The sequence below is a fragment of the Danio rerio genome, chromosome 5, assembly GCF_052040795.2.
Source record: "Danio rerio strain M-AB ecotype USA chromosome 5, GRCz13ab, whole genome shotgun sequence".
In the NCBI taxonomy this organism is placed as follows: domain Eukaryota; kingdom Metazoa; phylum Chordata; class Actinopteri; order Cypriniformes; family Danionidae; genus Danio; species Danio rerio.
The window spans coordinates 45,665,145-45,678,011 of NC_141025.1; the positions used below are offsets into that span (position 1 = coordinate 45,665,145).

At 34.6% G+C, this 12,867-nt stretch overlaps 1 protein-coding gene across 3 annotated transcripts in view; it reads left to right on the plus strand.

Moving 5' to 3' along the window:
- The first annotated feature begins 3,137 nt into the window (after nucleotides 1–3,137).
- Nucleotides 3,138–12,867, plus strand: part of tmem8b (transmembrane protein 8B) — a 304,341-nt gene continuing 294,611 nt past the window's right edge. For all 3 annotated transcript variants that reach the window (XM_087253922.1, XM_087253923.1, XM_087253925.1), the window contains exon 1: nucleotides 3,138–3,320. In XM_087253922.1, the coding sequence (XP_087110048.1) occupies nucleotides 3,236–3,320 (85 nt within the window). In that variant the 5' untranslated portion in view covers nucleotides 3,138–3,235. The remainder of the gene's footprint in view (nucleotides 3,321–12,867) is intronic.

Consider the following 12,867-nt stretch of genomic DNA (forward strand, 5'->3'; position numbering starts at 1 on the left):
GCATCCTCTGCATAAAACTTATCCCGGAATAGTTGTCAGTTTATTCTGCTGTGGCGCGCCCTGATAAATAAGAGACTAAGCCGAAGGAAAATGAATGAAGGAATGGTATTATAGTTTGGTTTTGTCAATATACAGTATCAGGACACCTATATCCATTGTAGTGCTCTTTTACTGTTGCTTTTTTAATTGTTTTTTAGGGAGAAAATTTTATCATCATCATCTGTCACTGGTTCGAGCCTCGGCTGGGTCAGTTGGCATTTCTGTGTGGAGTTTGCATGTTCTTACTGTGTTCGCATGGGTTTCCTCCGGGTGCTCCGGTTTCCCCCACAAGTACAAATACATGCGGTACAGATGAATTGGCTAGGCTAAATTGTCCGTTGTGTATATGTTTGAATGAGTGTGTATGGATGTTTCCCAGAGATAGGTTGCAGCTGGAAGGGCATCCGCTGCGTAAAACATATCCTGGATAAGTTAGCGGTTCATTCCGCTGTGATGAACCCAGAATAGATAAGGGACTAAGCCGAAAAGAAAATGAATGAATGAATTTATCATCTTTCAGGGGATATCGGATGAAAAATAGCCTTTGGGATCAATATGGTGAATTTGCAGCAATGTTAGTTAATATACAGCAACACTGTGCCTACCCTATGAACCAATAAGTAAATTAGAATTTTATTTTTTATCCATTTATTTGCATCAGGCCTGTAGCCAGAGGGAAAGACCCCTCACTGACAAAGTTTCAGAATTCGTCTCATACATGAGCTCATTTGTTCTATTTTGACTGCTATGACATCATGGTGAAAATAACTCATCAAAAAAGGCTTTAAGACAAATCAGAATCCTCTGTTGGCTGTTGCTTCCGTGTGACTTTAGCTAATCAGTTTTGGCCAATACAAACAAATGTTTTAATTTTATAATCTAATATAAAAGCAGTCATCTTTCGTTATTTTTATTGTTTTTAAATAGAGAAAACATTTTACAATTAACTTTATTGTAAATCTTGGAGCTTATTCTTGAAACAAGAATGACCAGTAAAGAGGTGTGAAGCACCACAAGCGGCGCATATTAAATTAAATTGAATGCTATTTTGGCTATTGCTGTTATCCATGAACTTTCAAATGTACTTTTTATTTACAAAAGAGGCTAAAAAAATTACGTTTAACATCACCATCATCATCAACATCATAATTTTTCATTCATTTTCTTTTTGGCTTTATTTATCAGGGGTTGCCACAGCGGAATGAACTGCCAACTTATCCAGCATGAGATTTACATAGCACCCTTTCAGCTGCAACTTATCACTGGGAAACACCCATACATTCTTGCATTCACACTCATTCACTACAGCCCATTTGGCTAACCCAATTCACCTGTACTGCATGTCTTTGAATTTGTGGGGGAAACCGAAGCACGCGGAGGAAACCCATGCAAACTGGGAGAAAATGCAAACTCCACACAGAAATGCCAATTGATTCAGCCGAGGCTCAAACCAGCAACCTTCTTGCTGTGAGGCAATCATGCCACCCACTGCGCCACTGTGTTGCCTCTATTATTATTATTATTATTATTATTATTATTATTATTATTATTATTATTATTATGTTTTAATTATTTTTATTGAAATGACCCAATTCTGACTTAGAAAAGTTGAATGTGCTGGCCAGGGTGTTATTTGCCTATAGGCTACAGTTTTTAATTTAAAACTTTAACAAATTCCTTTTTTTCTAATGATATATGATGTAATGAATTTGGGCAGCATCGTGGCACAATAGGTAGCACAATCGCCTCACAGAAAGAAGGCTGATGGTTCAAGCCTCGGCTGGGTCAGTTGGCATTTCTGTGTGGAGTGTGCATGTTCTCCCAGTGTTCATGTGGGTTTCCTCCAGGTGCTCTGGTTTCCCCCACAAGTCCAAAAACATGTGCTACAGGGGAATTGGGTAAGCTTAAAATTATCTGTAGTAGACGATTGCTTATGGGTGTTTCCAAGTGATAAGTTTGTGGTTCTTTCTGCTGTGTCGACCCCAGATTAATAAAGGGACTAAGACAAAAAGAAAACGAATGAAAATAAGTATTTATTTATATTTCTTTTTTCTAAATTTTCAGGAAATTGTTTGGTTCATTAATAAGTGTTTTTATGATGATCATCCAACTAGCTAATCCAGCAAAAAAAAAAAAAAAAAATGCAACAGCTTAAAATGCAGAATTTAAATGCAGAATTTAAATCACATTATTGAATAAAAAATTAGGCGTATAGCTGCAAAAAGGTCCACTTTTTGAGAAAAAATAACCACCCCGTTCATCAGGCTTCTTAGGGCCTTGAAAGAGGACTGTGGACACATAGGGGCATTTTCATAAAATGACTGAGAACTGCAGATCTAGAATTAGCATTTAGGCCTGAGCAATTCAGCTGGTTCTTTGGAGTGTGTCTTGTTGTTAAACTAGTCAAGCACGCAAACACTAATGTATGTTGGGTTTGTTGAATGTTTCTTATCACATTGGGGACATATAGGGCACTGTAAAAATGTTAATTACAAGTTAAGAAGTGCTTTTAGTGGTTCAAATGGCCTAGTCTAAAATTCCTCGATGAAACCTTCTTGTTGAAATATTTTTGTCAGTCAGCGGCCGATAGATGGCAGTATTGCCCTCCATCTCAGACACAATCAGGTTCTATGAGATCTAATGAATATTATATCAAAAGTAAACTTATTTTATCACTATAAAACAGTCTTTATTCCCTGATTCCGTTTAAAGTGATAAAAAAACAGCATTTACGTTGTAGGTCTACTTACAAAACAAACATATATATGGCTAGTGATCAGCACATTTCTCGAATAAATGAGGTCATCAAATAACCGATGTAATACATTTCAGTGATTAAAAAACAAAAACATGTGACGGGTGAAAAGGACATGTCAGGGCATCGCTACAACTTGCTTCCTGAGGAAGTAAACTTGAAAATGCTGCTCATTTGTCGGACAAACCGCTCATGTCTCCTACCAGGACCGAGCGACACGACGGTCCCCTGACTGACGTTCCCTTCCGCCAATCAGTTGAATGGATGTGTGGCGACTCTCCAATCACAGCACAGGCAGGGCGGGGCTTTCTCGGAATAGCCTCTTCACTATTACGTCATGCGCGAACAGCTGGTCCGTTGCAAGAGCTGAAAATGTGGACAAGCGTAGCGATATAAAAATCGCGTCCGTGCCGTCGGGGCGTAAACAGTCAGTTTATCACGATGTGGTGGCTGGAAGGGTTTCGGTCGGGGACGCGCCGCCTGGAGATCCTGTTGCTTGTTTACACCTTGCTCTGCTGTGTCGGAGGTGAGTCGCTCAGTGAGGGCTGAAGTGAGATCTCTATCTTGATGCAGTGGAGCTGTCCTTTGTGCTGGTGCTGAACTGAACTACTTCACTCTGTGCTCCGGCACATCCGTACAGCCTGTGCCACATTCAGCGCTGCTGCTGCACTTTGGCCACACAGCAGGGGGAAAGCGTTTGTTTTTAGCACTGCTGTCTTATTTGTGTCTTCATGTTGTCCTGAGCTCATGCCCGAGAATAAAGCGCACACTACAGTCAGTCAGTGAGCGAGTGAGTGAGTGAGTGTGCTACATTCTTCAGGAGCTTCGCGCGAGAAGTGGACGCTTCTTTATTTCTCGCAAGACATATATATATGGCATTAATATCTGAGCAAAGTAATTGTGTATCATGTTCCGTATCGTAACACACTTTATTGCTTTAAACCCCCAGGGTTTGCTGGCCTAAATTGTTTTAAATCAGTTTTTATTGTATTGTCGTCAGTTTTAGTTTAACGTGATTTCGACAATATCAGTTGCCTTCGGGAAATATGTAGGCCAATTATCCAATTATTGCTTTTTAATGTGAGTGTGTTAGTCTCAGACTTACCTCTAGTCATCAGACGCTTGATAGCGCTAGAAGAGCGCCGAGTTGTTTCTTGTTGTTTATCTGGAGATGTTCTTGTAGATCGCATCGATAGGGAAGTTAATCTGGCTGCCAGAGCAAGACAATACCTGCGCTACTCTGCCTGAAAGCGCGTCTGATGGATGCTGTCGGCTCGACTTCATCTCCGGCACTGAATTCACATCTCTTGCTGTGCTTAAGTACGACAGACACTCAAGTGGTCCGTTGGCTTTTGGGCTGCGTTTTACTACATTCCATCACACAACAATGTTGTATCATTAAGAACTGCTTTATTTTTTATGGTTAGTTTTTTGCATTTATATAATATATGGAAACCTGACAAGGTTACAGTTGTTTATTTGAGGAACAAGTGGAAATCAAAATTATTAAACCCCCTTGGATTTTTTTTTCTTTTTTAAATATTTCCCAAATAATGTTAACAGAGCAAGGAAATTTTCACTGTATGCCTGGTAATATATATATATATATATATATATATATATATATATATATATTTAAGCAGGTTTTAATTTTTCAAAAGCCATTTTAAGGTCAAAATTTTTAGCCCCTTTAAGCTACTTTTATTTTCAATATAGGACAAACCATCGTTAAACAATAACTTACCTAATTATGCTAACCTGCCTAGTTAACCTAATTAACCTAGTTAAGCCCTTTAAATGTCACTTTAAGCTGTATAAAATTATCTTTATAAATATCTAGTCAAATATTATTTACTGTCATCATGGCAAAGATAAAATAAATCTGTTATTAGAAAGGAGTTATTAAAACTATTATGTTTTTAATTGTGTTGGAAAAAAAATATTTTCTCTGTTAAACAGAAATTTGGGGAAAATAAAAAGGGGGCTAATAATTCTGACTTCTGACTTCAACTGTATATTGCTGAAAACTGAACTGAAGTATTTTACATGGTTAAATCTTCTTCTTCTTCTTCTTGTTATTATTATTATTATTATTATTATTATTATTATTAAAAAAATGTTTTTATCCATTTTCTCTTTTTTTGACTGGATGAGCTGTCAGAGGTTAAGAATGAACTGAAATGGTAAAAAATGTAAACCTATTGATAGATGTTATGATGATTAGAAATAATGTTTTTTTTTTTTTTTTTGGAAACCAAAAGCAATTAATTTAGAATTAATAGTGGAATGGTGAGTCATTTTATTTTGTAGAACCTTATTTGGTAATCTTTGTAGAATTTGTACATTTTTTAAAACATATATTCATAAAGGCTGCATCACCGAAGCTCCTAAAGTGTCAATTTATTAAATTAAAAAGGCTGATATAAGGCCTTGTATTAGCCTTTTTAATTTAATAAATTGATATTTTTGGAGCTTTGGTGTTACCGCCTTTATAAATATATATTTTGCACTTTTCTGCTGCTTGGCTGATTTAAAGTAATGTGTGTGCATGTCTACATTTTTTTTACACTTTAAAAAACCTCCTTATTTTACTACAAAAGTACAGTGCATGTGCATCATGGGGGTCGAGAAAAATGTTTTGATATCCAGTAAATACCTTTTTATTATTTATCGTCAACTTCACTGTTGATGAGATTCATAATGCATGAGCAATTCATAAACATCACTTGATTAACAGGGCATCCGACGCGTTGCAAAGAGATACGCCAGTCACAGGACTTGGCTTTGCGCTAGCATTGATCACAGTATTGACAAGCTGCAGGAAAGGAGTGATGCTCTTAGGCTAGCACAAAGGAGCAAGACCAATGAGCCATCAGGTCTCATGGGAGAACGAGTCAGAGCAGACCAAAGAAAACAGTTCAATGTGACAGACGTAGACAAAGAGCCGGGCTGCGACTCGGTGAGCGGGAGAGAGAAGAGTCCCTCAGCCGACTCTGAGTCTGTCTTTCTGCCTCACTCTTTTGGTCTGGAATCTGCAACCGTCGCTCACACTCTTACTGTTTTGACCTGGTTTGGTCAGACCCTTTGTTCTTTTGTTACTTCTGTCTGGGCATAAGATGTGTTGGCGCATGGATGATTTTATGATTTTGTACAGTCGCACACAATTGTAATATGTTAAGATCAAATCTTTGCTGGTTTGTTGTGGAACAAGTGCAGTTGATTGCTTCAAAAAAGTATCTATCTATCTATCTATCTATCTATCTATCTATCTATCTATCTATCTATCTATCTATCTATCTATCTATCTATCTATCTATCTATCTATCTATCTATCTATCTATCTATCTCTGTCCATAAGTATCAATCAATCAATCAATCAATCAATCAATCAATCAATCAATCAATCAATCAATCAATCAATCAATCAATCAATCAATCAATCAATCAATCAATCAATCAATCAATCAGTTTATGTGTCAAAGTCCTTTATTATTGTGTTTGTGAGGGAGACTTTTATAACTTTTATAACGTTTAAAACTAAGCACACTTGTGTGATCTCATTATGCTGAGACATGACCCGTGAAGGGAAGCTTTGCACTGAGTGGTGGTACATTACTTAACGCTCACATTTACTGCGCAAGAAAATAGCGCATTAGTATTGAGCTGAACGCAGGTAAATTCATGAGGATGACAGCCGTTGTTGAAACAGGAGCAGCTCATCTATAGCTATACATGCTGTTTAATGTTGAAGATTAATTTCTGTTCTGGAACCAGTAGCTTAATTGTAATGTCTGTTTGTTAGCCAGACTGTCTAGTTGGGCTTGGGATTTATTTATTTTCTTTTTAGATCGAGTACAGAAAGTTTATAAGTAAAACAGGTCTGCCATTACAATTTTTGAAAAGAGAGACTATCAAATATTGTGTCTTACTTTAAAGTCATATCGCAAATGTGAACCATGAATTCACTGTGTGTGTGTGTGTGTGTGTGTGTGTGTTGGTTTTTTAAATGTGAAACAAATATAATAATATAAACAGAGATGAAACATCCTATATAAGTTTATCTACTTAAAGAGGTCACATGATCTGTTTAAAGCACACAACTGTTTCAGATAACAAAATAATAATATATTGCCAATATCAAACTAAATTATCTTGTATACTGTAATTGTTTTCGCAGTGTTGTAAACAGCCTCTTGGCCTATTGTTTGTTGCTTTAAAATATACTTTTTATTTAGTCAGGAAAATAATTATTGTTTTTGATATGGCAATAACAAAAGTAATACTATTTCACAGTTATTCATTAATTGCAGGATCATACTGGGTAATCTCAGTTACTCGAGATAACAGTGATATTGTCACCTTGGAATTATGAGGTTCTATCTGCATTCGGAATAATTTTGAGATATTGAGCTTCAATCTCATACTCATATCTCACCAGTTTTAGCATCCATTCATTGGCGTTCTGTTAATTTTACTTATTGTTTTAAAGCATTGAATGGGCAAGCACCTTCTTATATATCTGAACTTATTTACCTACGGTCAACTCAAGCTCTGTTTGTGGAACCAGCTGCCACCAGACATTACGAGTACTTCTTCTCTCTCTATTTTTAAGACACATTTTTATTCTATTGCCTTCCCAGGCTTCTAATCTGTATTGTGCATTGTTGCTGTCATACTACTATTCTTATTATGACTTTTTTGTTATTTTTCGGTTTATAATGTGTGCTATGGTTTTGTGCAGCACTTTGGTCAGTGCCAAACTGAAGTTAAATGTGCTTTATAAATAAACTTTACTTACTTCAAATTTTTTTGCATTCCATATAGCAAACATTATGTGTGTAACATTTTTTTAAAATAAAAAGTCTTAAAATGTAAACAACATATTAAAACATCCCATAATGTAAATAAGTTGTCATTTAATAAGAATATATCCATAACGTAATTGTGACAGAAATGTCAGATAGAACCTTATAATTCTAAGGTGACATCTTGTTATAATAATGATGTTAGTTTGAAGAAAGGGACATTTTAAGTGTATAAACAAAGGCGATTAAGGATAGATTTGTAATAAAAAGAAAAGCGTTCATGTCACTCCATATATTCTTAGTGCTTAAGGCTTTAAAAATGAGTTATAATAATGATTCAAGAAGAGATGACAGAAATGCTTATTTAATAACTTTATTTAGGCAGAAATAAGTAATAAGAAGAAATAATAAAAACACTGCTGTAAAGTACACAAAGCCAGTCAGAGATCTTCTGTATATCTTTAATTGTATTAAAATGCATTATAAAAGAAAACAAGAATAGAGAAAAAAATATTGATTTGACTTTTAAACAAGTAATTGTGATTAATTTCATACAAAGAAAAAGATTGCATTTACATAATACAGGAAATGTGTGTATACTCTGTATTTATTGTCTATATGTAAATGCACACCTATATGCTCAGCATATATAAGTACACCCCTCACAAATCTTTCTTTTAAATTCATATTTTAATAGGAGGCTATACAATATTATTATTTTGCATATACATTAGAATAGTCAGTACTGAAGCCAAATCTGGAGCTAATCTAACAAAATAATGTACGATAACTAGTACACCCAAATTTATATGTTATAGAAAAATATTAAATGCAAATTTAAAAAAGAAGAAAAATCAAGAGAAGCAAAAAAAAAAAAAAAAAAAAAAAGTAAAAATTTAGTTAAAATTTTGTAGGTCATCTTTTTTTTGTTGTTGACTAAAATATTATTTTAATAAATATATGTTTAATAAATATGTTTTGCTTAAATGCACTAAAATAAAAATTTTCACTGAAAAATATATATAATTTTAAAAATCCCAATTAATCATTTTATAGAATTTATCAAATGCATTAGAAACCAATGAATAAGAATATGCTTTTTTATATGTGCATTTTTATATTGTACAGTATATTGTACAAATTAAAACTGTGGTGGGTTTATATAAGGCATCGTGGTATATAGGCAATTAATACTAATATTGTACCAGTTCAAACTAATATTTCAGTCATCACATCCTTGCTTTTGTTGCACTCCTCCATTACGCAGAGCAAACCTTGGTTTCATCAGCTGTCCCCGTGCAGCAACGCATATCACCTTTACTCGCGAGCAAGTCCGAAATCAATTAAAACGCTGCAAGATGAACGGCGCCACAACAAACCCGCAGGGAGATTTAGGGCTTCATTACTTTGCTCAGTCCGATGAATGCGCGTCACTGCTCTCTGATTGATGCGACGCCATCGCATAATTCAATATGCACCACACCAAGCTGCTAATCTCAAAGTCTCTGGTAACTAATGGAAGTCTGCCTTTGCGATGTCTAAATTGTTGTGCATTGTCAAAAAATGTGAGATGTTCGAGTCATGTGTGTACGTGAACAGTGGGAAAATCTTACAGACAGTGATAAAGAAATAAAGATGTGGGGGGAAAAAGCATTTATAAATAATGTATTGAGCCCTGGATAAACTCTTGATGTTTTTGTGCACATAGAAGCCTTCTAGCTTCTTTCTCTGTTTCTCAAAATCTTACGTTTGGGACAACCTCCTGGCTTCTTCCTTTATTGGGAAAATTAATTCAAAATGTCCTTAGGACTGTTGCCTGTTATGTAACACATTTTTTATATCAAATTCTTGTTGCTTTGCCAGAAAAATAGCTAGAAGAACCACAGTAATCATCTAATTTCTGAATGAAAGAGCAGGGAAAAAGAAATCTGCTCTTAATTGGCACCACCAGACAAAATAAAGCTCTCTGAATTATATTGCAGAAAAAAATAGGATTTATGGAGTTGGTTACTTACATGATTGGTTTCACTGCTGCTATCATCCCAATTATTATTTGTGTATTCTTGAAAACTGTGATAATACAAATGCAAAGTAATTTATACTGTAAAAATTACATTCATTAATTTTCTTTTTAGGCTTAGTCCCTTTATTAATCAGGGGTCACACCACAGCGGAATGAACTGCCAACTTATTTAGCATATTTTTTATCCAGCGAATGCCCTTCCAGCTGCAACACTGGGAAACACCCATAACGAGCATAAAAATACATATTATATCACATTATCTTAAAACCAACTCTTACAGAAAACTTGTCGCAACCCTGTTAAATATAATTTTTTAGCATTTGAATTATGAGGGCACAAAACATGTCCTCATAAAGCACCTCAACATTGGAACACTTAGGTCATATCCATGTCATTAGACAAATTATTTTCAAATTTAGTATTGGACACCAAATAAACCGCATACACACGCACACACACATTCATGGGGACTTTCCATAGTCCTTATTTTTTAACATAAACAATATATTTATTTCTCTTATCCCAACTCTACCTCCAAACCAAATCCTGACATTTTCAAAATACTTCATTCTGGATGACCCTTTGTCCTTGGGTTCAAATTATTAAAATAATAATAATAATAATAATAATAATAATAATACAACAATAATAATAACATGATAAAACAATGTCCCCACAAGGTAAAAAAGACAGATATTAATATAATTGCATACATTTGGTCCCCACAACACACACGCACACAATACAATAATTATGATGGTAATAACACAGGATACCATGATAGGATGTGACACCTTGTAAATATGCAAATATATCATAACTCAAAATATATGAAATTGAGAGTCCTCTTAAAGACATCAGGATGTATTTCTTCCTGATCAAACCCATGTATATAATTTTCTCTTACGTACCCTGATGTGGTCCAGGGTAAAGCAAGAACTGATAAATGATGTACCTTCATTGCAATCTTAGTTGCTAAAGAAGTGTCTGTTGGTTTTTTAGGTAGTGTAGTATTTTTCATTTGAGATTTTATTTTACCTGTATATATTTCATCATTTATCTTGATCATTAATATCAGATTCTCCCCCCTTTTTTCAAGCATATCACAGTTATAATCATAAGATAAAATTAGCACAGCAATGTTTTTTTCTTGTATTGAATGTATTTTTTTTTTAAATCTGTTATTCAATGCAAAAAAAAAAAAAAAACACTGTGACTAAGTTATATTGTAGATACACTTAACTTCCTCTTTCATTCATTCATTTTTTTAGCTTAGTCCCTTTATTAATCAAGGGTCGCCACAGCAGAATGAACCACCAGCTCATCCAGCATATGTTTTATGCCCTTTCATCTCTAGGAATCACCCATACACTCTTGAATTCACACACATACACTATGGCTAATCAACTTTATTTAATTCACCTATAGTGCATGCTTTTGGACTTTAGGGGAAACCAGAGTACCTGAAGAAAACCCATATGAACACAAGGAGAACATGCAAACTCCACCCAAATGCCACCTGACTCAGCCGAGACTCGAACCAGTGACCTACTTGCTGTGAGGCAACAGTGCTACCCACTGAGCCACAGTGTCACCCCTTTTAACTTTTAACTATATATATATATATATATATATATATATATATATATATATATATATATATATATATATATATATATATATATATATATATATATATATATATATATATATATATATATATATATATATATATATATATATATTTTTTTGTGAACAGCTGTGTGCCTAAAATATTCAGAAATTAAATAATACTCCGCAACGATGACTCATTATGAATGAATCAGCACTGTGGGATAATTCAGGACACATTTTATTTGATTATTTTTCCTATTTGTTTCATAAACCTATGAAATAGCTGACAGCTTTAAAGGTCAGTTTGACTGAAGGTAATGTTCGGCAGGTTTAAAACTAAAGTAGAGTACAAAACATCATCAAAGAAACTGTCCACAGAATACAATAAATTAAGTAATTCAGTTATTTATATGCATATATTTTAACTGCCAACAACTTTTTAGCAGTCGCAGTAACTACTAGAGCAACAGTAATGAGAGCAAGTACACACTCACATTTTTCTTGGTATTTAAATGTGATGTGGTATAACAACAATAGGGGTGGTAATTCTTTCCCTCCTGATTATTACTATTATTATTTTCTTTTGTATTCTGTTCGAACAAAATGAAAAAAAAAAAAAAAAAACATCTGTGGTCTGCCTTTCCATTTCATTTACAATATATACCAGGAATAACTGACTGGATTGCTCTAGAAACTCCTTTTTTTCTTCTTAAATTTTCTTTCTAGATGCGTTTTCGCATAAAATCTTTTTAACTATTTGTCTTCCCATTTTACTTCTAACCCCTGTGTATAGTGTTTACCGGAATGCTTTTGAAGCAGGTAAACATTACAGTAAATCTGCCATCTGTCAAAATCACTGTGAAAACAAATTCATTGTTCCATTGAATACAAATTTCAAATTAAGGCAATGCATCACAGTATAATAAAGATTTATAGTATTATAGTAATAAATAATACAATTTTGATAATGATATTGGTGCAAAAAGAAATATGCTTGTAATGTATATAATATTATTATATACACGTCACTGGCCTCTTTATTAGGTATACCTTACTAGTACGGGGTTGGACCCACTTTTTGCCTTTAGAGCTTTCTTAATCCTTCGTGGCATAGATTCAACAAGCCTGGAAATATTCCTCCGAGCTTTTGGTCAGCAACAATACACAGGTAGGCTGTGGTGTTGACATGATACTCATCTGGCACTAATGGGCCAAAATTGTGCCAAGAAAATATCCCCCACACCATTACATCACCAAGTCACTGAAATCATCTTTCTTCCTCATTCTGATGCTCGGTTTGAACTGCAGCAGAACGTATTGACCATGTCTGCATGCCCAAATGCATTGAGTTGCTGCCATGAGATTGGCTGATTTTAAGTTTGCTTTATTGAGCAGTTGTACTAATAAAGTGGCCGGTGAGTGTATATACACAATGGGCGGCATGTCAGCTCAGTGGAATTTCAGTGTTGAGTTTGCATGTGCTCCCCATGTTTGTGTGAGTTTCCTGCGTTGGCTCTGGTTTCCCCCACAGTCTAAAGACATGCACTATATGTGAATTGGATGAACTAAATTGGTTGTAGTGTATGAGAGAGTGTGTGAATGTACTTGTACTTCATTTATGCAGAGAGAG